The 25887-nt window shown below is 40.3% G+C and overlaps 1 protein-coding gene across 1 annotated transcript; it reads left to right on the forward strand.

The window, feature by feature from the left end:
* The first annotated feature begins 17442 nt into the window (after positions 1-17442).
* Positions 17443-25095, forward strand: LOC113406036 (BEN domain-containing protein 2-like). The gene is made up of 6 exons (XM_026648176.1): positions 17443-17540; positions 19119-19319; positions 20246-20367; positions 22076-22292; positions 24059-24262; positions 24736-25095. The coding sequence occupies exons 1-6, from the start codon at positions 17453-17455 to the stop codon at positions 24969-24971; spliced, it is 1068 nt and encodes a 355-aa protein (XP_026503961.1). The 5' UTR covers positions 17443-17452; the 3' UTR covers positions 24972-25095.
* The last annotated feature ends 792 nt before the right edge of the window (positions 25096-25887 follow it).

Genomic DNA, 25887 nt, shown 5'->3' on the forward strand with positions numbered 1-25887 from the left:
GCTGTCCTCGGGAGCCAAAAAATCTTACCGCGTTAAAGGTGAAACCGCGTTATATCGAACTTGCTTTGGCCTCGAGCATTTCCATTATTAATAGTCAGCAAATCATTTTTGTTAGAGCTAACACGGTGTATGCAATATGCTGTGCCTCCCCAAACAGCCTGGCCCCGCCCCCATCCGATCCCCACCTACTTCCCGTCCACTGACTGACCCCTCAGAACCACCGACCCATTCAACCTCCCCGTTCCTTGTCCCCTGACTGCTCCCTCCAGAGACCCCCCGCCCCTAACCACCCCTCCCAAGACCCCACCCCCTATCTAAGCCCCTGCTCCTTGTCCCCTGACCGCCCCCCTCTAGAGACCCTCCCCGTCCCTAATCACCCCCAGGACTCCCATGTCGTATCCAACGCCCCCGTTCCCCGTCCCCTGACTGCCCCACCCCCAGAACCTGCGAACCATCCAACCCCCCCCCCCCCCCCCCTGACCCCCCCCCGAGAGCCTCTGCCCCTTATCCAACCCCCCAGACCGGTACCCTTAACATGCCATTCAGAGCAGCGTGTTGGAGCCTGACGCGCTGATCCACCAGAGCGTGCAGCCCTGCCCCCCAGAGCGCTGTTTTACCACATTATATCCAAATTCGTGTTATATCGGGTTGCATTATATCGGGGTAGAGGTGTGGAATCCGTTGTAAGAAGATTAGTGTGTAATTTGGAGGGGAAAAAACAAGACCAGAGAAACCTGGCTGCCCAGTAGGTGTGGCATTTAGCTAAATTAATTGGAATACAATGAAAATTCTTGTATGCACTATTCTAGTAAAGTGGTCATTTAAGTTGGGGTGTTGCCAACTGTAGGCACCCTTTAATGTTCTGAACTCTAGCTGGGGGAGAATTGGGTTGTAGTCTTGAGAAACTTTGCTTGCTTACTATTGGATACAAGATGCCATGAAGGTAGTATGTGTGTTTAGGCAGTTAAATTTGTTGAGTGTGTTCAGCAAAACATTTTTAAAAAAGCAAAATTACCAACTATGCATGGGAAATGGACGAAACAAGCATTGTATAAAAGGGTCCTAAACACAAGCAACTATTTACAGTGATTATTGTCAGGATAGCTCTTCAGTGGATCCAAGCCAGCTCCCATGTTTCATAACACTGACACTGTTGTTTTCTATTGTTTTCTGCTTGACAGTAAAGTTTTCTTGGTTTTTGTAGATTTCCACTTGAAAACACATTGATATCCCCTCTCTCTTCTTTTCCTCATCTCTCCCCAGCTATAGTGAGGGGTATTTTGTTTTGTTTTGTTTTCTAATACAGCAGAACAAACATGCCAGGTCATCTGTTTGTGAACCAGTAGTCACAGATGGATGTCAGCCCAAGTCTGGGAGGATAATTTAACTATTATTTCAGAATCAGCAGAGGAAACATGATGATCATTTTGTGAGGCCTCTCCCACCCCCACCCCCCAAAATGGTGGGTGGGTGTTGTTATTTTTAAAGCAAGTAAGGAACTTTTAAAGAATGCTGTCATAGTAAGAGTTGGCAGCTATTACATTTGAGGGTGTCCAGCACTTACTATTAAAAGCCCCTGTTTTCAGCTGATAACTGTCATGTTGTCTTGAGCGGCTCACAACTGAGAGCGCCAGCCTCAGGGCAGACTGTCGAAAAGAAGGGCAGAATCCCCAAACTGGTTGTATTTTCTATAATTATATTTCACCAACCCAGTAACAAGTATGAACTCCTAAAGTACTGTAACAGTCTTAACATCGAGTCACAGACAGTCCCCTTGGGCATTCCAGTATATCTTGCCATCCAGGCAAGCTGGACTATGTGATAGATGGTCACTTTACACCAAAAATCACAGCAATATTCAGGATACTCCAGTCTGAAAGGACCAGTCACTTACCTCAGGTCAGTTGTATTCAGATTTCAAACCAAAGACAATGCCTGTAGCCAATCCTGTAATAAACTAACCAAAGATTTATTAATTAAGCAAAGAAATAGTTATTTACAAGGTTAAAACAGGAAGCACACACACAAATGAGTTACAGTCTTAGATTTAAATAGGTAATATAAGCTTCTATAATAAGCAGCTCTATACATCCTTTAGGGCTCACCCAAGCTGAGCAACATGGGGATCTCTTCCTTATGTTTAGGAATCTTTGCCTCTTAGAGTCCAGACCGCAAAAAGAGACCCAGTTTCTCCTTGTCAGGCATTTTTATCCCCTTCACTCCAGAATCCAAGCTGATGGGATGAGTTCATGCACACGCCTTCCCTTCCTGGAGGGAGTGAGGAATGCAATCAAGAAGGTCTCTGTCCTTTGATGCTACACAATATCTCATTTGCCTTCATTGGGCCATCTTGTGTGCAGGACGAGCACTTTACCTTCATTAATGCTGCTTTTCCTGTTTGGTGAGTTACACAATTACAGAGGTTTACAACGCAATTAAAGAGGTTTACAATTCAATATAGCTTTATACCATGAGATACAGATAGTATAATTAGGATTAATACATGTAGCATCCTACAAGCATTCCATAAAGTCTAAACACATTCTTATAACCCCAATGTCTATTTCTAACTATGCTAACCCGCAGGTAAGTCGGACTGGTTAAAAGCTATGCATTTGTCAGTGTTCACTGAGGCCCTGGGTCTTTGGCATGAGCTGGCACCTGGTCTGTCAGCATCAAAATAACTTTTCCAGACTTAACCATTTGGACTGAAATTGTCCATGTTTGTTCTCTGCATTAAGCTGATATATTTTTAATAAAGTTTCAGCAAAAGTGGTTCAGCCATTTTCAAGAATTAACTTATTTTCTGGGAGTTCTGTCCTTGGTTCCCTTCTCTTCTCGTACTATGCCTTATCTCTGAGTAATCTCATCTGCAAATTCAACTACCATCTCCACCCTGACAACTCACAGATCTACCTCTCCACTCCAGACCTGTCTTCTGTCCAAACTAAAGTGTCCGTCTGTCTGTCTCTGAACCTCCTTGAGGATATCTAGCTATCAGCTCAAGTTCAACATGGCTAAACCAGAGTTCTTAATCTCCCCACCACCACCACCTCCTTTCTTGATCATTGTGGACAACACCACCATCCTGCCTGTCATTCAGGCCCGTAACCTAGCTGTTATCTTCAGCTTGGACCTTTCTGTAAGTCCTCGCATTAGGCTATGTCTAGATATTGTTGTTTTTTTCTGCATAACATCTTTAAAATATGACCTTTGCTATCCCTTCACACTGCTAAAACGCTCATCATCTCACTTGTCAATTACTGCAATGTCCTTCTCTCTGGCTTTGACAAATGCAGTTTTACCCCTCTGGTATCCATTCAGACTGCTGCTACAAAGAGAATTCTCCTAGTCCATCACTTTGACCATATCACTCCTATCTTCGTATCACTCCACTGGCTCCCCTTTCTTTATTGCATCAAGCATAAACTGTTGCTTGTAAATCAATAGACGCTAGGGACCGCAATGGGAGATCAGGGCTGCCCCATTGTGCTAGGCCCTGTTTGCACTTACAAAGCCCTTCATGTTCTATCCTGTCTCTACCTATCATCTCTCATTCACTATCAAGATGTTGACTTCTGCCTCAGATTGGCCAATGCTGCTAGTGTCTATTGTCCACTTGTTAAATTTTCAAACAAGTATCTTTCTTCTTTCTTCCATGCTGCTCCATGCTTGGGAGCAGCTCCCCATAAACATCTGCAAAGCCACTTCATTGTTCTCTGTCAAATCCCTTCTTAAAACTCTTTTTTTGCCATGATTCCTGCAAAAAGATTGGCAATGCTGGTGTGCTGAGACCACTGCCTATCATGCTAACCAATATTGTCTCTTTGTTTCCTTGTACTCCCCCATCAGTTTGTCTGTATCTATCTATCTGTCACCTCTTGTCTTATAATTAGATTGTAAGACCTTTGTGGCAGAGACTGTCTTTGTTTACAGCACCTCCTATCACAATGGGGTCCTGGTCCAGACTGGCTCCTCGGTGCTACAGTAATACAAATAATAAAATTAGACAGAAATAAGTAATTCTGTTAATTTTTTTGCCTGCAGCTGTTTCTTTTAAGAGCTTTTTCTTTAAAGAGTTCTTCTACTTTCAGGGTTTGCGGCAGGAACTGGAAATTTGGCAGGAGAATAGGCTTGGAGGCTGAGATGTGCCTTTCGCTTTCCCTATGAAAATCCATGAAGATTTGCCAGAGTTCCAAGCCATTGGAAATTGCCATTTGCAGATGCTCAGTAGAATTTGCTAAAGGGTTGCTGCAAAGTTTCCAAAAAATCCATCTGTATGGACAGTCTTAATCTGGCATGTCATACCGTTTCAGTGCTTGACTTTGCAACCTTAGCATAGAATTTGTATGTAATTGTAGTGTCATTGTTTTTGATGATGTAGTTGGAGACATGACAGAACTTCCATCATACAGGAATTTCTTATGATTTGTGGGACCTCAGGTTGCTAGAAGGGAAGAAGTAAGGTCAGAATGAAGAGGTGAGAGACATTCCCACTGCTTGAGAGGTGAAATTGGTTAGGCCTATGATTTGCTGAGTCGTGCAGAGCAGGAGGGGGTGGTGTGTGTGTGTGTGAGAGAGAGAGAGAGAGAGAGAGAGAGAGAGAAGCAGTATTTTGCATTGCTTGTGTTGCAAGCCACCCATACTAGTTTAAATTGTGTTTCTGGACTTTATGGGCTAGATCCCCAAGTGCCCTCAAGCAGCACTTGGTGCATCAGGTGACTTTACACTCTTTTCTCCATTTCACCCCGAGTCTTGTTGCAAGTTGAAAGAGCCTCGTGTATATTAATAATTATTTGTTTGTAAATCAATAGACGCTAGGGATCGCAATGGGAGATCAGGGCCGCCCCATTGCGCTAGGCCCTGTACAAATGCATAACAAAAAGAGAGTCCTTTTCCCAAACAGCTTACAACCTATGTACTGGTTCTCCACTTGTAAGATAACTCCCTTCTCTTCATGTGCCAATATATTTATGCCTGTCCTGTATCTGTAATTTTCACTCCATGCATCTGAAGAATTGGGTTTTTTTACCCACGAAAGCTTATGCCCAAATAAATCTGTTAGTCTTTAAGGTGCCACTGGACTCCTTGTTTTTCTTGTGGATACAGACTAACACGGTTACCCCTCTGATAAGTATAAGATGAGAGCCAGTAGGTGAAATACAAAAAAACCCAACAAGGTAGCACAAGATAACAAGGGGATGATTATGCTCTATCTTGCCCTGGCAGATAGCAGCTCTCAAGGAGCAATGCTGCCAGCCAGGATCACATCACCTGCCAGCCCCTCCTTCCTGTCCCTATTTTTAATTCCCTTTGTGCCAGTTCAAAGGAGACTTGAGATGGGCTGAAGATCTGGCCCTCTTACTTAGTTGTAAAGTTTAGGATCAAATTTGACATATGATTCTCGTTCAAGAAGCAGTAACTTTTTTTTTTTTTTCTGTCAATCGCAGGCAAACTTAATTTAGTTATGTAAAAGTGTTAAAATGGTAGTTGGCCAATGTCAAGTATTTGTTTGCAGATGTACAGTTTTGCTATTAAATGTTTATCAAACAACATCAGTTAGTTTGCTCTAGATCGTCAACTTTTTGGGGCAGGGATTAGGACCAGGTCTTTTTCTTTGCACGGCTCTTCACAGAGAGAAACACACTCAAAAAGTGAAGGTGATAAAAGGAGTGAATACTTAGGGAAGGGAGAGATGAGAGTAAAGCAAATACAGAGAATGGTGAGTTCTGTATCGCATTGTGAACAATGTGTTTAAATTCTAATTCATAGATTTTTGTTGTGTGGGGGTTTTTAAATGAAGAATGAGATAAGGCAAGAAGAGGCATGGGTAACTCAGGAGTGAAAGTCAACAGTGGAAAGTATGGCAAATGAAATGCATTTTGAGGAGGAATTGGAAGGAATAAAGTTTAATAAAATCTAATTAGAGGATAAAATGAGCAAATAATTTAGTGCTTGATAGTTAGATAGTAATTAATCTTAAATGGCCAGGATGCTGAAGTTTTTTAAAAATAAGCTATTATTCTTGCTTTTCATGACAGATGTCTAATTCCTAGATTCCAAGGCCAAAAGGGACCATTGTGATCATCTAGTCTGACCTCCTGTATAATACAGGCCATAGAATTTCCCTGAAACAATTCCTGTCAATTCAGTGGGAGGAGTTTTCTAATGTGGTTTCTTTTAACTTTGGCTTTTATAGGAGGGGAAGGTTTGTCAGTACTGAGTGAGCCAGTGGTGTCACAGATGAGCCATTCTACAAGTGTGCAGAGAGATGGTCAGAACCCAGAAGAAATGGAGTATGTTTTTTTGCATAAAAGACGACGACTTACCCCCTCTCTGGTGAGAAATAGCATGGTATGTGTATCTAAACAAACACTTGCTCTGCTTTTTCAGGCAAATTGCACTGATATTAGCAATTCCAGTTCTTATGTGAGAGAATTGTCTTATATACTTCCCCCTTTTGTGGATTATTATTATTTGTATTACATTAGTGTCAAGAGGCTTTTATAAGGGTTGGAGCCCCATTTTGCTAGGCATTGTACATGCGCAGAGGAAGAGACAGCTCCTTTCCTGAAAAGCTGACAATCTAAGGGTTGGTCCTGCATGCAAACCTTTGACATGCAAGCTCATATTCTTCTAAAAAGAAGGATGCATTAGGGACACTTCCTTCCTTTCCGACAGGTTTATAGATGGAGTGATACCAATCATCCTTCCTTACCTGTTGACCGATGGGCAAATCATTGGGCAAACTATGTCCAAAAATAGATCACGCAGCTCTCACATTGATGCATGTCTATGGGCAGAACTTGGTTCATAGCATGGAGCTATGCTTTAATGGCCAGCTGAAGAACATAAAAGAGAAGAAGTTTACATTTTAAATATCAACAAAGTGGTCTCGTCAGTACTAAAACAGGGCGCCAGATTATATTTGAACTCTGACAGTATTACACATTATATCATTTTTCATTTGAGTAGTCTGGCAGAAATTTGGTGTAATTAAAAAAAAAAATCAAATGCAAAATAGTTTATGCTGGGCAAGAAGGGCTTCTCACAGCTTACAAGTAAAATGAGCATCTTTATTTTAATTTTTTTTAAGTCTCTTTCTCCACAGGGTGGCACTGTTGATTCTACAGGAAATTTTCATATAACAAGGGACACTATAGGCATGTGTACACTGCAGTTAAAAACTGGCAGCTGGCCTGTGCCAGCTGACTTGGGCTCAAAGGGCTCAGGCTGCAGGGCTGTTTAATTGCAGGGTAGATATTGGGGCTTAGGCTACAGCCTAAGCTCTGGGACCCTTCCACCTCACAGAGTCCTAGAGCCCAAGTCAGTTGGTATGGGTCAGCCACAGGTTTTTAATAACAGTGTACACATATCCTCTTTCTCCTAGCTTCTGAAGAGGCACTTCCATGGGCTCTTTAAATGTTACCTGCATGTTTTGTTGTGTCTGCTGTTTTACTTAAAATGGTCTTTCTTGAAGAAGAGACCAGGCCCTAGCTGTTTTGTTCTTCACATTAATGAAAGAAGAGCTTGTGTTAAACAAAAGATCTTTATTTTTAATTTTTTACATTCACCTTAGCATCACATAACCTAGAGCCTGCTCCTAGCTATAGTAAGTAGCATTCTGTTATGAAAACATTCATGGAGCCCTATATTCCTATGGGAAAGGCCACCATTTAACTCTCCAGCCACATCCTTACATGGCAATAGTAACGGCTCCAAGAGCCATGCCAAGAGCATTAGTGCTTCAGGAGTACAAGGACACCCAGTGTCAGATCAGGTTTACCCCAACATATAAGGGCTTGTCTGCAAGCAAAGATGCACTGATTTAAACAAACGTGTGACTTTTAAATTGACTCATTTAAACCATCACAAAAGGCTTTGCAGACATTCTTAAATTAATATTAAACCTGACAGATGTTTGTACAGTGTCTAGCACAATGGGGCCCTGGCCTCTAGGGTTTACCAAAATACAAATAATACACTAAATTGATTAGAACAATTTAAATTGATATAAGAACAGTTTTAAGATATACCAAAATAAGAACATCTAACATGGTTTTGCACTGGTTCTAACTAAATCTATATAAAAACTGATATAAGTTAAACCAGTTTACTTATTGGCAAGGCCTTGGTTGTAAAAAAAATAAGTTTTTGCGAAACAGTCAGTGGAAAGATTTCAATTTTTTAAAATTGCAGTGAATTTTTTTTAATAACCATTCACTGCAGCCTAAACACTTTTCCACGTGTTTTAGTACATAAGTAATTGAAAGTGATATTGACTAATGACTGACTACAAACAAAAGTGAAATTGAGTAGCTTTGACCTAGCTGAGAGACATGCAGCAAGTAAACCTTACAAGATGTGAAAAATAATGTAGATTTTGTTTATTTACTTTTTAATAAACTCAAGTGTCAATAAAATATACATGGATATGTATGTATATTTTATTTTAAACTATTTGTAATCCTTATAAAGGAAAACTGACTTGAAAACTTATATGTCACAGTTATGGTGTGCCTAATACTAGAACAAATATATATTAATCTGCTGTGTTTGAAAACATCCTCCTCATTAGTTGCTACCCCTAATATATTAAGCCAATGCCTTGGGTTCTGAAAAAATATATAGGTCCGCTAGACCAGTGGTTCTCAAGCAGGGGTCCGGGAGCCCCTGGGGGGCCACGAGCAGGTTTCTGGGGGTCTTCCAAGCAGGGCCAGCATTAGACTTGCTGGCGCCCAGGTTAGAAAGCTGAAGCCTCAATGTATGGTGCTGAAGCCTGGGGCTCTGAGCCCCGCCCCCTGACCTGGGGCTGAAGCTGAATCCTGAGCAACTTAGCTTTACAGGGCCCCTTGTGGCATGGTGCACCGGGCTATTGCCCTTCTTGCTACCCCCTAACACTGGCCTAGACTTTTATATGCAGAAAAGCATATAGCTGTGGCACAGCTGAGCCGTGGAGTTTTTATAGCATATTGGGGGGCCTCAGAAAGAAAAAGATTGAGAACCCCGATCTAGACTGTTTTATGCCTTGTATTCTGTGATTATTCCTAATTTTACATGTTTCTTAATATTTTTTTCTAGATAAGATCCAGGGAAACAGAATATGAAGATGGTGGAAGTGTCATTTATGAATATGAACCAGATTATGAATGTGTAAGTCACTTTTTTTTATTGGTAATGACTGTTGCTTTGGGGGTTCATTACAAAAACAGTTTTTGTTTTTTTTAACATGATATGAGATCCTAAAGCTGGGTGTTTCTCTGTATATGTTTCTGGCTGCAAAGCATGATGATTTTAAGTTTCAGCTTAGCTTCTTTATTTTGGAATGAAACAGGGAAGTGTTGTGTCTGAAGCGTCCTACACAGGAGATCAGCAGAAAACCCTTATGGAAGTCCTCAACTATTGTCAGGTACCACATTTTTCTCTTTGAAATAGTTTATAACCCTCTGCAAAAAAACAAGGCAAAATTATGTCACGCTTTTATCCCTGGTATATATGCCACTGTAACATCAATTTGCAACTCTATTGCACCCAGTTGTTCATTTCTATAAACGTCACTTGACTTAACTGCAAATGCAGTTTGCTTATTTTTGATTGACGTTTTTATATGCAGCCACTGAGCCTTTTACAATGTAATCAGCGTGAGTGTGTCTCCAAAGGTCAGTATTAATACAGCATATGTAATACAGAGTCCATTGATTTACTTCAAGGAATTGCAAGGAAATGGGAAACGTTTGGCATATAGATTTTGAAGGCATCTGAGGTTTGTTTTTAGAATATTACCTTATTCAGAGTCTTGTTATTCAGGCTGAATTAGGAGAATTTATTGCTTATGTTATCTGGAGTAGTAACTGGCAAGCTGAATAACTGCACCAGTGAAGATAAAACTAAATGAATATCTTACTCATACAGGTGAGCAGTTATAGTAGGGCTACTTCTGAAAGTAATGGGTTGGCCCTCTGTCCCTTAGGGAGCATCTCCTTCTGGAGTGACTTACGGCTAAATGTTAATTAATGTCATGTATGCCTTACTGCTTGCACCAGGGCTGTGTGATGAGGTCATTGTACTTTGCTTTTAATACACAACAATTTAAGCTTTTATTTCACCTTATTATGCTGAGGCATTTCATGGTGCTTTGGAATCTATCTATATGCAGGTCAGTTGTTACTAAAGCGATACCATCAACTTGAAATCTAGTTAATTTTATTTTTTAAATTTGAAAGTAATTTCAGATTTTTTCACCTGCCCTGTCAGTTTTTTTGGTTTTATAGCCACATTTTCTATTCTTTTTAAAAATTTCTTTCTCTCCAGAGTTGTTGTTGTGACAGAACCACACAAAAAGCAGCAGAAACTGACTGTGCTTTGGCAACAGTGATACTCACCATACACTCTGAAAACACAACTTGTTTCTCATTTAGTTCAGTAACCTTATGTGTTACTTGTAATAATAGTAGACAAAATTGTTCAGATGTGTGATTTCCTAAGTTGTATATATGGACAGCTGTTAGCCTTTGAACTCCAGTTTGATTTACATGGCTCTTATGTCTATGAAATGTTGGGGTCTTTACAGTAACGTTACTTTAAAACCTTCATATCTGATTCTCGAAGTAAGGCAAAGTCAATTTTTAAATCTCTGGGGGATTGCTGAGCTTGAAAAAAAGACTGAAAATCAGCCAAAATGTTCTGGGTATTTTCAACCAAATAAGTGTTTTTCAAATTCTGTTTGTGTTTTTTTCCCTTGAGTGTAATCAATGGGTGTGCAATTGACTTCAGCATTATAATCATTTTGAGGCTTGGAGCTGAAACTGTTGCTCTCTAGATCACATACACTTGTCATTTTACTTTGGAATACATATTCCTCCAAGGTATATTTCCCATTAGTGATATAGAAATCAATACCTTGTGAGCTATTTATCAGTATCTTAGCCAAGTATTTGAAAAATATATAATTCTATTTTTAAAGGTCTCTAACTACCCGTAAAGTAGTGTTAAGCCTCTGATTTAAATGTAGTATGACACTTCAGATAACACATAATAATTCTTCTTGTGCCACTAGTCTACTTCCAAGTTTGCTTGATATCTCTTTAATGTGAAATAAAATGCACCATTATATTAGATAAAAATCAATTGTATATTAGATGCAGTAGGAAGAACAACCTTTCAATTCCAGTCATGTGCAGGAGGATGTTAAAACAGCAAGAGTAAGTCTTTCCCTGAAATTAGATCTTCGAAAAGAAGCATGCTTTTTCAAGCTTGAAATTTACCATGCGGTTATCTTTCCTTGTAGTGCATAAGTAAATCAGCGTATAATTCACTTTACAAAGTGTATTTATTATCCACTGAACTGCTGCAAAGTTTAGACAGAAATTAAGGAAGGAACGTCAACCTTAATGAGACTTCCTTGCTTTTGTCAAATTTAAATGTAGTGCTTTTTATTTACTGTTCCTGTAAAAGTAGAAAAATTCCTTTAACTTTCACATTTATTGCCAGGCCATGTATGATGCCATTCAGAAGTTGGATAAGAAATTTGATCTGCTTCATCGAAAGGTTTCAGAAATGCAACACACCCGGATGAAGCCATTGCTCCTCAAACCTGTGAGTATTAAAGATCTTAAATGTTCAGAGTCCCTTTACAAGCATGAGTAGAAATTAGAGGGTTAAACTCTCTCCCCACCTTCCACTGTGGTCAAAAGTGGATTTAGCATCCATTAAAGGCAGGTTATTATATACTTGGCATTCGTGAGCTCAGTCCTCTATCGGTGTAGTAGTGGGCAGAGTCAATTTGGTAGGCTAGGGGTTCTCAGGACAAATTTTTTGGTGGCCTCAGAATGCGGCCACCAACTCTGGCTGGTGGCTGCTCTCTCACTTTTTCCTAAAATACTTAATTAGCTTTAGGAAAACCAAATAAATATGCACATATACACGTCCAAATCATTGTAATTTATTTATTGGTAGCTAGTAAGTCTGTTGTGAAAAGTGATATTAACAAACATACAAGTATCACGGTGGCCACATTTGAGAAACACTGGGCTAGGTGCTCTACACATCCATTTACAGTAAGGTGGGGAGGAGAAACAGACTCAGGAGTTATACCATCAGCTGATGTAAATTGGTGTAGCTCCTCTGACTTCAAAGGAGCTCTGCCAATTTACTTGTGATGAGTCTCTGGCCTGTTAGTCTGCTGGTTTTTGCTGACAGAGGAGGAAAGTTTCTGCATAACTCACAGGTTGACTGGTATGATTTTTAAAGGAATTAACTACATTTAACTGCTTTCCTATAACTGAACCATTGTCAAGTTATTGCACATTCAATGTACTGTTAAAACAGACAGAATATCAAGACTTGTAATTTATTAGCAAACTGCATTTAAAGGAAAAGCATCAGAGATGGTTCTTGAGAATGCTGAGAGATCTGTACAGCCATCAACAGTACTGAACAGTTTCTCTGATGTAACGCTGTTCAGCAACAGTGATGTCACGAGACCAGAACAGAATGAAAGACCGTTAGTCTGTCTGTCTACCCATCACCAGAGCCACCAGGCCACAGAGAGAGAGAGGAGTTCTGAATGCATTGCAGTTGATGAAACAGTACATTGTGGTTGTAATTTGTGTCCTGACAACTCTTTGGATTTGAATGTCCAATCATCCAAAACCCTCAGAGCAGAGAGCAGTCTTGCCCACCACTGTGGGGCACTGGAACCCAGTGGCCTCTCTCTCGCACTCCCTCTCTTTTCCCCCCTCAGCCCGCATGGTCACAGGGAACAGCAACTGCTTTAACGCCTCTCCTGAGGCTAAAAATGACCTGAAAGAGATTTTTCAAAACATTTTTAAACTCTTTTTTGCTTCTTTTTGACGTATAAAGAAAACACTTCTAAGGCTATCCTTGTTTTCTTTTGTTTTTTATAATGCCTGCTGGTGTTTTACCTTAAGTTTAAAATATCAGGAATGTCAAAGATTCATTTTTTTATTTTTTTAAGCTAAAAGGGACCATTTTGATCATGGACCATGACCTCCTGCATAACAAGCCATAGAAGAAATCTGGTAACTCCTGCATCTTGCCCAACAACATGTGGTTGAACTAGTGCGTATGTTTTAGATTGACATCCAGGCCCAAATGGATGCTAGACACTGTGGGACCTAACTTTAGGCACCTAGGAAATCACCTAGGAACAACAATGGGATCCACAAAGCCTGGGGAAAGATAGGTGTCCTAGCATGCGAACCACAAAGCCAGCATGTAACCAATGGGAGAAGCCAATGACCAGGATGTGTGCGAAACCCTACCACTCTTACAGAGATAGGTGCTTCCCTGGAGCCTGGATTTAGGCGCTTATCTCTCTTAATAATCCACAGCTGGGTCCCCTTTTCCTGGAGTTGATTAACAAAGAATTAAAGGAGGGTAATATAATTAATGCCAATCAATATAGATTTATGGAAAATAGATCCTGTCAAACTAACCTGATATGTTTTTGATGAGATTACAGGTTTGATTGATAAAGGTAACTGTGTTGACATAATAGACTTAGACTTCTGTAGGGTGTTTGACTTGGTGCCACACAACATTTTAATTAAAAAAAATCAGAAAGACTGCAGTTAATGCCAAAGGTTAAGGGGTGACTTGATTACAGACTATACGTACCTACATAGGGAATAAATATTTAATCATGGTCTCTTCAGTGTAGCAGAGAAAAGTACAACAAAGTCTAATGGCTGGAAGTTGAAGCTAGACACATTCAGACTGGAAATGAGCTGCACATTTTAACAGTGAGGGAAATTAACCATTGGAACAATCTACCAAGGGTTGTGATGGATTCTCCATGTTGGACAATTTTTAAACCAAGATAGGATGTTTTTCTAAAAGATATGCTTTGGAATTCTTTTGGGGAAGTTCTATGTCTGTGTTATATAGGAGGTCAGACTGGATGAGCACAGTGGTCCCTTTTGGCCTTGGAATCTATGAAACCATTTCTTGAAGGAATGAGTTAGGGGCCTGCCTTACTCTGTACAAATGGAGGGAGATGGCAGGAGGTGGTGGTGCCACCCACCTTATACTTTTTAGACTGGTGGTTATAGAACTCATGTGGGAGACAGTCTTTCAATTCCCCCATCTGCCTGAGGGAGAGGATTTGAACAGGGATCTCCCACACCTCTTAGAAGAGTGTTCTAATTCTGAGCTATAGGATATTCTGATGTGGGGTTCCCTCAATCTGTCCTGTTGTAGCCGTTGCACCTTGGATAAGTACAGAGTCATTGGACCACAGAGTGAAGTCCAGGGGTTTAACACACCCACCTGGGAGGTGGGAGACTGAGGGTGCAGTCCCCCTGTTCCAATAGCTATTTCATTGTTTATACACAGTAGAACAGCATCAATAGGAGAGACTGAAAAAAGCCCAAATCGGAATATCTCAGTGGTTAGATCACTCTCCTGAGAGCTGGATACTCCTGTTCAAATTCCTTCTCTCTGGGAAGGGGAACGCTCACCACCAGTGCTGCCTAGTGGCCGTGCAGGGGTGTGGCAAGTTGGATGCCCAAGAGGAAGACCCCTTTCTTACTACAGCTCCACCCTGCAGCAGTCTGTCCTTTTAGTGACTCAGCTCTCCAGCCAGGTCACACTTTCAGTCCACCCCTTTTGGGTTATGTATCAGGAGTCTAATAATGGGGAAGTCTTCAGAATTCAGTGAGGGATTCAGGACTTCCCCTGGAGTCTTGTGGTCTGGACCTTTGTACCTTCACGGTCTTCCCCCAATTAGGTTCTCTGCCAAAGGACAGACTTTCATAGTTGTCCCACTTTAGGGGTTGGTAGGAGAAGCCTGGGTCTACCCTCTCCACTGGGCTCTGATCCAGGGCCCAATGATAGCCAGCTAAGGCCTGCACCTTGAGGTGCTATGCAGCCAACTCCCTGGATACTTCCTACCTGTCCCTCTCTTCTTCCAGGGTGAAGTAAATAGCTAAAACACAAATAAAGTCTCTGCCTTCAGAGAGTCACAGGTCCCTTCTTTATAGGCTTGGTCAGGTCACTGTCACCATGCCTCAGGCAGCGAGAGCTCCTGTGGTGCTCCTTTCCAAGGGTGTAGGCCAGCTCACTTTGATTATCTGCTTGCCACTGAGTTACTCTGCTCCTCTTTTTAACTTCCTCCTCTAGCTTGTGCAGACTTTGTGGGTATTCTGGGGCAAGGCTGGCTGGGCCCAGAGTAGCTCTTTAGCCCCGTTCTTTCCAGTGTGGAGGGCTTGTACACCCCATCACACTCCCCCTCTGGCAGAGAGGGGGAGAATTGAATCTAGGTCACCCATATGCTGGCTGAGTGCTGTAACTACTGTGCTAAAAGTTATAAAGTGGGTACCATCACTTCCATTTCCTCTTCCTCCTCCTGGATTTTGAATCAGTCCTGATCCAATAGGTGTGCTCAGAGCACGCCTACCGGACCAGGCTCTGCAGGGAAGATAGATGATGTCCTCCCCTGCTTCATGGGTCACGCTGGGCTTAGATAGGAAATAGACATCTGGACACACAGAGTGAGGCAGCAGTGTGCACACCCAGAAACATAGGCCCCAGGGAAACTTTTATCCTGAAAATTTAGGTGCTGAGGTGAGTTTAGGAACCCGCAGGTTTACGTGGCAGTGGAGGGGAGTTTGTGGATTGCAGTGCTGCCTAAAACTGGGATTTAGGGACCTAAATCTGGGGTTTAGGTGCTTAAGTCCCTTTGTGGATCTGGGCCTTAGTCTTGATTTAAAGACTTCAAGTGATGGAACATATATCACATCCCTGTATCATCTGTTCCAATAGCTAATTATTCTTTCTGTTAAAAATTACATTTATTTTCAGTTCGAACTTTACTGACTTCAGCTTTTAAACTAAAGAGTCCTCTAGTCTCAGATAGCTTCTCCATGGGTAGGTAATTTTAGGCCATGGTCAAGTTGTCTCTTAAACTTCTCCTTAATAAACAAAATAGATTGAGCTCCTTTAGTCTCTGATAGTAAAACATGTTTTCCAGGCCACAAATCTTTGTTGTCATTTCTGACCTCCCCTGTTTTTGCTGTAAGAGTTGTTGGGTATCTTGGAGGATGTATATTTTTAGCGCTTATTCCATAACTGTTGTTGTTTAATAGTCTCACAAAGGCATTCTTTCTCCAAAATGTTAATTGAAATTAAAGAATTTTTAGTAACACTTATTTCTTCTTTCAATTGCTCCAGTTTTATTCCCTTAATGCAGTGGTGGGCAACCTGCAGACAGTTTGCTTACATTGGCATGGCCGCCTGTAGCTCCCAGTGGCTGGGAATGGTGAACTGCAGCCACTGGGAGCTGCGGGCAGCCGTGCCTGCGGACAGTTAATGTAAACAGACTGTCTCGTGGCCCGCCAGCGGATTACCCTGACGGGCCACAGGTTGCCCACTGCTGCTTTAATGTCATCACTTTACAAATCATTTCCAGTCGTCATGGAGTCTTCCAGGTGAAATAGGGCCTGCACTTCTAATGCATCAAACAGATAAAAGGGTGTCAGGCTGAGACCAAACAAAACTTTTCTGCCCTACTTCATTGTAAAGAAGCCAACCAAAATAAAAGGTGCAAAACCAAATGTTTTTCCTTTAATGCAGGAGCAGCAACTTATAGCTCAGCAGGTTGGTGACACCAACTGATGAAATTTTCAGCAAATATTGTACAAAAATATGCCCATTATCAACTACTAATATATGTACAGTCTGTTCCTCAGCTACTTATTTAGCTCTTGAAGGAATGTTATGCTAGCAGGTGATTGGGAAGAACTTTAGGAGCAGGATGCAAACACAAGAGAAGAATGCTATGTTGGTGTCTAGACTGTGGAAACCCATGACGACAGAGACCGAAAAACATGCAATAGTTAGATTCATGGTCAAGAGGTCAGAGCTATCTTTATGAAAAGACTATAGTTAATGCCAGATGCTTAGGCTGAGATCTAATCTCTCTTGTTCATGAAGAAAAAAAAAAACAGATTTGTGTAGTTTTACATTAATTATTGTTTTCCTATCACATTTGCAGAGGCCCATTGGATTTACGTACAGAAGTTCCAATCATTTACCCCATGGAAAAATTAGAGTACAGAAACCAATGGAAAGAGAGTCAAGTCTTCATATCTCTCCCCCAGGACAAGGAGGGCCTAGCCCATCAATGAGGGTTAGGCTACAAAAGAGCCATCTCCAGGCCAACTCTGCAATAAAACCTGTTCAACAAACTCTTCAACTTGAATCGCAACAACCTTTGCTTAGGCAAAGCCCACCCCTACCCACTATAGTCTCCACTCACTCACTGCATCCACCATACACAGTGGCTAACAGGATCCCTGACCTTCCTCCACAACCAAGTCTTGTAACCACAGTCATGGAAAGCACTGCCAATGTAGCATCTTCAGCGGTGGGTTCCCCAATGGTGTCGTCGGTGATGTCAACCCCATCTGAAACCAGTTTGGGGAGAAACACCATGATGATGAATTACAGGGCCACATCGGGAAGTGCGAATATTAGTAAAGAACTGCCATCTTCTTCTGTCTCTATCAATCCTAGTTTTGGTGAGTTACAAGTCACATATGCTGAGTATAGTAGAGTGGAAAATTACAGTGAATAAAATGCATGCATAAGGCGCTCCATTTTTTTTCTTTAACAAAAATAAATGAGCAGAGCTGACTTTCTCCTTTTGCATTTTAAAAGTGGATTAATATTTAAAGCCTTCTGAATAAAGCTGTTGGGTGTGCATGATATACAGGAAGTCACTTTAAAACTTGAAGTCAAATATTCAAAAAGTTAGTATGTACACTGTACTAACAAATACTCAGTTGAGTCTTCCATGTTACTGATTATTCTGATGTGCAGAATAACTTGGGCATTTTAACAAATCTTAGCAGCAGATATAATGCTTCAGGATTGCATTAATGAGCCCTCTTCTTTCACTGTCCTACTGATACAAGCTTTTTTCATGCTGCCAGTGGTACAGAACAGCAAGGACTCCCTGCAAGTACAGTGAGCCAATATGCGACAGTAAAATCTCAGCAGCCATTACAATGGAAGTGCAGCATATTGGAGTTTCTCTAAATCTAAGGATTTCCTTGGTAATGCTTTCATGTGAAAACTAAATATTCTTGTATATAATAAATACTTATGATAATTATATAAAGAATATGTCATCCATAAAGCGAGGTGTGGAACATAACTTACAGTATGTTCTTCATTTGAGAAAGCAACTTAATTGCTTTGTGTGTAAGGAATGCTAATTCTTGAATGGGATAAGGCAGAGGTTCTCTAATGTTTTCATTCTGTGGACTCTTTTGTAAGAGAGACCCCCAAATGCTCCATTACTTATTTTTCCAAAATGTTTAATTCTGTGGATCACCAAAAAGATCTCCATGAACCATTTCACCATAAGAGGCTAGGAATGAGCGACAGGGGATGGATCACTTGATGATTACCCGTTCTGTTCATTCCCTCTGGCACTGGCCACTGTCAGAAAACAGGATACTGGGCTAGATGGACCCTTGGTCTGACCCAGTAGGGCCGTTCTTATGTTCTAGGTAAGTACACATGACACAGGCAGATGTTAAGTCCCTTCATGATGTACATATACCCTGAGTCATGCGGAAGGCAGCATTTTTTTTTTTTTTTTTTTGAGTTTTCAATCACATTCAGATTCACTTATTTTTTAGAGTAATATAAATAATTGGTAAAGTGTTCAAAGGTGCCTCAACTTCTGTTTGTGCACACCTAATAAAATGGACACTCACACCTGATACCTTCATGAGATGTTTTCTTGAAAATGTGTATGCAAGTATCTGCACATAGTAGGTCATTCTTGTGTCTTACACATTTAAATGCTTTTAAAAAATGCTGTTACTATTATTTAATCAGTTTTGGATGCTTGATACGAGTGAGCTAAGAACGCTAATTCAGTCAGAATATACTGATGGAAGCTATTTCTGCGTCTCCTGTAAGTGCAAAGATAGATAATATATAGTCGATCTAGTTTTCGTAATGAAAGGTTAGGAAATATGAGTTTACTATGTCATAAAGGTAAAGAGAGAAATTGGTTTGGGGAAGAGCTCCTTCTTTTAACAGATTTGTGCTAATCTTTTAAAAAATGTTTTTGCTTTACAAAGAATATGTTGGTGACCCAAAGAGAAATGTAAAGGTTCTTGGAAACTATTTGATGAAAGCCCGACAAAAGACCAAACCGAAGTACGCAGCACGTTACCTAGTCCGTGTCTTGTTCCCCAAGGAAACCTTGCTGTGTAGCATTATGGGTGTCAGTGCCCGGGGGCGCAGAACGTTGGATCCTAACAAGGTTGCTGCGGTTAGAGGTATGCTAACTTACAAAACATGTAGAGTTCACTTTTCTTCCTTAGCAGTTTTCTTGGATTCTTAAATTATGACCCTTACATTGTGTCCTTCAATCTACCTTTTTGTGACTCATTATCCAGCAACTATTACATTACTGGTAGTGAATATTGCTCGATTCTGCACCTTTGGGATCTGTGGGGAACTTTTTATCTAGTTACCCTCAAATGCTCATTGTAAACTCTTTCAATATTTATGGTAGTTTCTCTGATTACTCTAATTTCATATTTTTCTCATTAATCAATCAGAGCTGATGATATTCATTTTGTATTATAAGGCCATAACACACATAGGACACAAGTTAATGGACATGTCAGCATTTTTCTCCTAACCCTCCATTTCTTCCTTGTTTGAAAAGTGGTGAGGGTGGCAACATTTTGAGAAATGCCCTTCCCAGCCCCAAACCCACATGCGCCCACCTACGCATACACTAGCTACTCCTTTTTGTAAGATCACAAATCAGGCATTCATTTATTCTGTCTGGGCAGAAAGCAAATCACAGTTCATATGAATAATAGAATGATGTATGTTAGCCCCTTTGCTAGTCCTGTCATCTCTATTTATAGTCAGGTAGTTTGTTTGACAATTTCCATGTATCTACTAAGAAATATTGAATAAAGAAAATGCTCCTTATCAGGTACAGGGAAACTTTTCTGATGCATCTCAGTTTTGTAATGGGATGCAGAAGTATACTGCTGCCTATATAGAAAGTACCAGTCTACCATACATTTCCTTAATATAAGCTAAAATCGAAAACTCATTCACAAATCTTGGTAAGCACTTGAAATTGATCTCATTGTGTTCACTTATTCACTTATTTGACTAAAGTTCTTTTTAGTGCTTCTTTATTATTACATAGTTTAAAAGACTTCCTACATTTTGTGTGCAGAATTTCTTGCAACTCATTTCCCAAATTATGACCTGAGTGAATATGGAAGAGACTGGAAAACCTGCATCACAAACGTCAATGCCATGATCCGCTGCTTACGCTGTGAAACCAAAATAAACCCAGTAAGTCATCTCCAGGTGTAATAGTTATTAATGAGAGAGTAAATGTTTTCTTACAGAATTAGATGTATAAGTAAGTACCTCACCACGTGAGCCCCATAATTTAAGACTCTTTGGGACTTATTTTGTCATGGTTCAACACAGCTCCGCTGACTCCAGTCACAATGGTATGTGTGGAACAGTGTCAGCATTTTTATATTTTATAATATTAACAAAAGACACACACATGCAAAATCCTAAAATGAAAATACAGTAATATTTGCTGATAGGTAGTAAAATTTGTTGCAACTTGTAGTAATTTTATAGAATAATTACCAAGCTTACCAAAGTCTAAGTAGCTAGTTATTAGAAGGCCTGTGTGATCTGAATTATTCCCAGTCATCTAACCAGTTAAGAACATGCATAAATCTTTGCAGAATTGGGGCCCTGTATAACTAGCTACCCACTCCTTCTGAGTTCTATCAATAGTGCAGATTATCCCTTGTTAGAATTTATTTTTAAGAGCTCTTCATTAAGGATCAACTCAAACACACTTTTAATGGTCATGCATGAATATTTACTTAAACAAATAAAGTTACAAACAAACAAAAAACCTTTAGCGAAAATTGCTGTTTAAGAACTGTTACTAATAAGTATTTTATTTCTTACATTTTTCACTATTAAACTGTTTAAATAAAACCATTTGCAAGTGCCCTTGTTTGGTTAAACTAATGGAAAGTGTTTACCCTTTTGTTTATCATACCACTACTATTAGGGACACACAAATTTATCTTAACCTATTGATGGACAGTAGACTGTCTCCATGTCGCTGGAATTTATTTACCAATTAATTTATAGTCGATTAACATTATTGTAAATTGAATGAAAACTCCCTGTTATCCCCATCTATTAAACCCCTTCAGTCAATGTTCTTCCAAAACAATCTGCACTGACTTCAGCAGTGTCTTCTGTTACTCTAAATAATTGTACAGCAGGATCCTTTCCCAGAAGCCTTAACAATTATTTCACTCCCATATCCTGAACTGTGTTGCAATAGCTAGGGGCTCAAAACAGTGTTGGAAAGATGGCTTACAAGTTAAACCGTTATTTTGATGGGCAGAATTCAATGCTGCAGTTGTTCAGCTAGCTATAGAGGTTTCCCTGGGAAGTAGTATCTCTGAGATTTGTGTTGGGTGCAATAAAAGGATCAGAACTACTCTACCTACACTATAGCTCTCCTGGCCTCTTTAATTCAAACCAAGGATGTCGTCGGTCTTCGTATTGTTCACGGATAATAGTCACAGTTCCACCCAAAGTATCTCTGGCGTAACTTCCAGCATTTCTCACTTTATCCATTTTTCCTCTCCACCTTGCAACCCTTGGGTCTTCAGTGTGTCTAGTTTCAGAGTATGCTTCCCCAAGACTATACCTCCACTGTATACTCTCATAGGCCTTCCCACATCTGGTCACATATTTCCAGCCTTTGCATCACACTGGTGTTTCACCCCAAGAACACCTGGAAATCCATGCAACTCAGCTTCCAAAGTGCCTCATTACACAAGGACCTCAACAAGTGGCTGACATGTGGCTCTTGTGGTTGAAACGTATGGTTAACAATTTCTCAAATTTGTGGAATCTAATTCTTAATAATATGGAAATCATTTGATACACTTAACTGGAAAACGGGTAGACTTCTCCCAAAGCATTCATTAACCCCATTTGTGTGTTTCAGGAGACTACTGAAGGGAAGGAGAAACCTGCTGACACTCCAGACACATCTATTTGTGTGGATTTAAACTATAATGGGGAAGATAGTGACGTCAATTCTCAATCCTCTCAGAAAATGACCAGCTCAACAACAAACAGACTTCAGAGTACCACATGGGATAAAGTCCCTGAGATGTTCCATGCACCTTCATCCAATAAACTACAGTCTTTGGAACCAATGGGTAAGTTAGGAGACTTTCATCTTCTGGATTAACACAAATTGCATTTTATACAGTTGATTGAGAAGTAGCAGATGTTAAGATTCCAAAACTACTGTGCTAGTTTAAGTACAGGTAAGTGAAATCATTTGTGATATACAGCGCCTTGAATCCTACACAGTGGTAAATGGGGTTTACTGACCTACAGGACTGCTTTCCATTTTTCCCAAAATAATCCCTCAGTATAGGTAGTATGTCCCCTCATGCCAAACAGACTCTGGCAACAGATCACCTGTGTTCCCCTCCACCCATGTCTTTATCACAAACACATTTGCACTTTTGCTGAATAATTAGATTGGCAATCTCATCTGTGAAATAGTCCATCTAGCATTTCAGGAGTTCATGCATTATTACCCTATTTTCCCACTTTATATGAGAAATAATAGATGTTCCAAGGCAGCTTGGCATATTAAAGAGGCAGAGAAATTTTCTATATCCTAATCTAACAGGCAGATCTGTCACTGTGCTAAACTTTATAACAATTTCCAAATAATCCCAAAAGCAGCCTTAAAATTTGTTTTATTTTCTTCCATTAATAAAAGTGCACAGTTTATAAATACAGCAGTAAAACATGATACTACATGGCATGTAATGGCTATAGAGAGCTCTGGGGGAAATTCTCTGTGGCCAGTTCCCCGGGAGACAATTGATTGGGTGGGACTTGTGTAGGGCTTGAGCAGCCCACGAAAGAGGTGGCAGGACCCTCTTACTCAACAGGTCTCGTAATTGACTATTCTTTTGCTACATATAATGTACATTTTATTCAGTGTGTGGCTCGCTTCTTCATTGAAATTAAGTAGTTTCAGAGTAATATAGAAGAATGTTCATTCTATTTTCATTCTCCACCCACAAGGTTTGAATACTATCAGAAAGCAGCACTGGTTTTATTTCTTGGAAGGACTATTTATTTATTTTTTTTAGATGAAATAACAGTACAGGAAGCAGTCCGGAAGCAAGTCCAGTTGCATAACTAGCATTTCTGAAAGCGTAACAAAGACGACTGTTATGATCCTGTACAGCAGAGCAAATATATATTTGAAATAATCTTTTTGGCTGCTTGGGGTGGCTTGCAAATCTAAGCCATTGTGTTTAAAATACCTAGTGTTCCCAAATCCCAGGTTCTACCTGCATTATTGCAACCATTTAGATACATGGAGTTTTATGCATTACTGCATGTAAGACTCTTCAAGGAGCAACTGTAAGGGTCACACAGATAGGACCTTGATTTCTGAGGATCCCATGATGCTTTTTGTAAGACCAGGGCTTGCTTCATGTCCTTTGCTAAAATTTTTCTTCCTTTCTTCAACATTCAGTATGTTGCACACTGGTTGTCTGCCTAGCTAGGTATCATTATTCCATCCCAGAGCTGCTGAATTTTAGTTCTAACTACAATGATTCATTTCATGAGTGTGCACATATCTTATATATCAGAGGGGTAGCCGTGTTAGTCTGGATCTCACGTCTATAAGGTGCCACAGGACTCTTTGCTGCTTTTACAGATCTTATATAAAGTTTGTCAAGTGGTTTGAGATCTTTCAGAATGAAAGATGCTGTGTGTGTGTGTGTGTGTATATATATATATAATGTTAAGTTATTTCTTCTGGCCATTCCAAGTAAGTAGTGTAGGGGGGAAAAAATTGTATTCTAGTATAATGTGGTCCTTTGAAAGCATGATAAATACCATTTCTGCAATGAAAATAAAATATTTATCTCTCCAACTTCCTCTCTAGAACATCTTGGGAGTCCATGGCGCAATGTTCAGTTGCCCTTCTCAGTTATTTATGTAGCCAAGGGGAAGTCTCGGCCAGAGTTGTCCGCTCGCTATCTGATTCGCCATCTCTTCACAGAAGATGTATTGGTGAAGAGCAATGTGTATGGTAATCTGGAACGTGGCATGTGTCCACTGGACTGCAACAGGATCAATGCTCTCAGAGGTATGCACAGCTAAACTCTCTTCAAAAGATGGGCTGGAGATAAATAAAAATTACTAACCTTGTATCCATAATAAATCATGCAGCTTCTGAAACATTACGTGAAACTGCCATGAGATTAGAGGCACAACCAGTGGGAGGAATGAAGGGGTGATATATTTTTACCCCAACTCCTGATCTCTGCTAGATTAAAAAACAAAACAAAACAAACCCTGTCCACATGTTATCTCCCTAGGCCATCTAGTCACTTTTATGTATTTCAACTTTTCCAATAACTTTTTAAAAATAGACTTCATCATCAGTCTAGCTTTGACCCTTGTAACTTAATGGTGAGTTTGACTGTATTCTGTACTGGGAGAATGCACTTCTGAATACTTGTTTTGGCCCAGTTGTGTCCAAATAAAACATGCAAGCAAAACAGAGCTTGCATAAATAATTGATGATAATGCCCTACTTATCTGGTTATTTATCTTTAGACTTTCTTCAAGAGAACTACCCATCCTTTGATCTAAAGGAAACTGGATATGATTGGAAAGCATGTGTGGCTGCCATAAACAGTACAATCCGCAGTCTTAGACATGACCATAAGAAGGCTGCAATTGGAGTCCAAAAGAAAGTTTTGGCCACACCGCCATCAAGTGAAAAGAGTCCTCCGCAAAGCCCTACTTCAGTAAAGCCGTATGAAAGTGACACTATCAACCTTACAGACTAAAATGCTACATGTCTTACAACCATCTGACACCTAGCTGCAGTCATGCTGTAGGTTGTTCAAAATACTATCCAGAAGCCAATCTTGTCGGGTTGTCCCCAGCACTATATAATATACTCCACGAGGCCAAAATGGCGGAAGACTTGGGGTCCCTCCCTTCTTGAGCCACTGGCACTCATTCCCATCATAGAGATGCCTTACTCCATTCATAGTTGGTTGCATGATGGGCACTTCACTGAAAGTAGGTGCTTGTCAGACAACTATTGGCCCCAGAAGAGATCATTTTGCCTTGAGGAAGTACACGGCACAGAACAGGAAAGAGAAAATGATTGTCCCCCTGAACAAAAGAATAAGGATTTAAAAGCTATCTGGGTCAAGCTTGTTATGTTTGGGGAAGGAAACTTGTTCTAACAGCTGGATAATATAATTGAAAAAACTTATAACATAGAAAGGAGAGTGTGATTGGTATTGCACCATTTTGAGTTGTCAGACATCTTGGTTTTTTCTCCCATCCTACAGCAGAGATTTTGTTGTAGGATAAGGGAAGATGAGGGCAACTACAACAAATACAATTGCTGGTAAGTAATATTTTTCCTCTTCCCGATGGGTGGCTCTTGTCTGGAATGAATATTAAAAACGAATATTTTTGTCTATATATTCTGGTTCTCTTTTACTCAATGTAAAGTACAAAATATATCCTTTTGAAAGGATAATCAAGGACTAGCATACCAACATAACCCATTGTTCCGTGTTTGTTACATGTCCCCCTCTGTGTCTAATCCATCGAGGATAGGAGTCTGTTTGAGCTTCCCGCTAGAGAACTTGGGTCCTTGATCCACCGATGAAGGCAATGGAAGGCTTTTCATTGGGCATGGCATCAAGCCATTGGTCCTTTAGCTCAAGCTAAAGAGACTCATGC

The sequence above is a fragment of the Terrapene carolina genome, unplaced genomic scaffold (genome assembly GCF_002925995.2).
Source record: "Terrapene carolina triunguis isolate 2854851 unplaced genomic scaffold, T_m_triunguis-2.0 Scaffold22, whole genome shotgun sequence".
In the NCBI taxonomy this organism is placed as follows: Eukaryota; Metazoa; Chordata; order Testudines; family Emydidae; genus Terrapene; species Terrapene triunguis.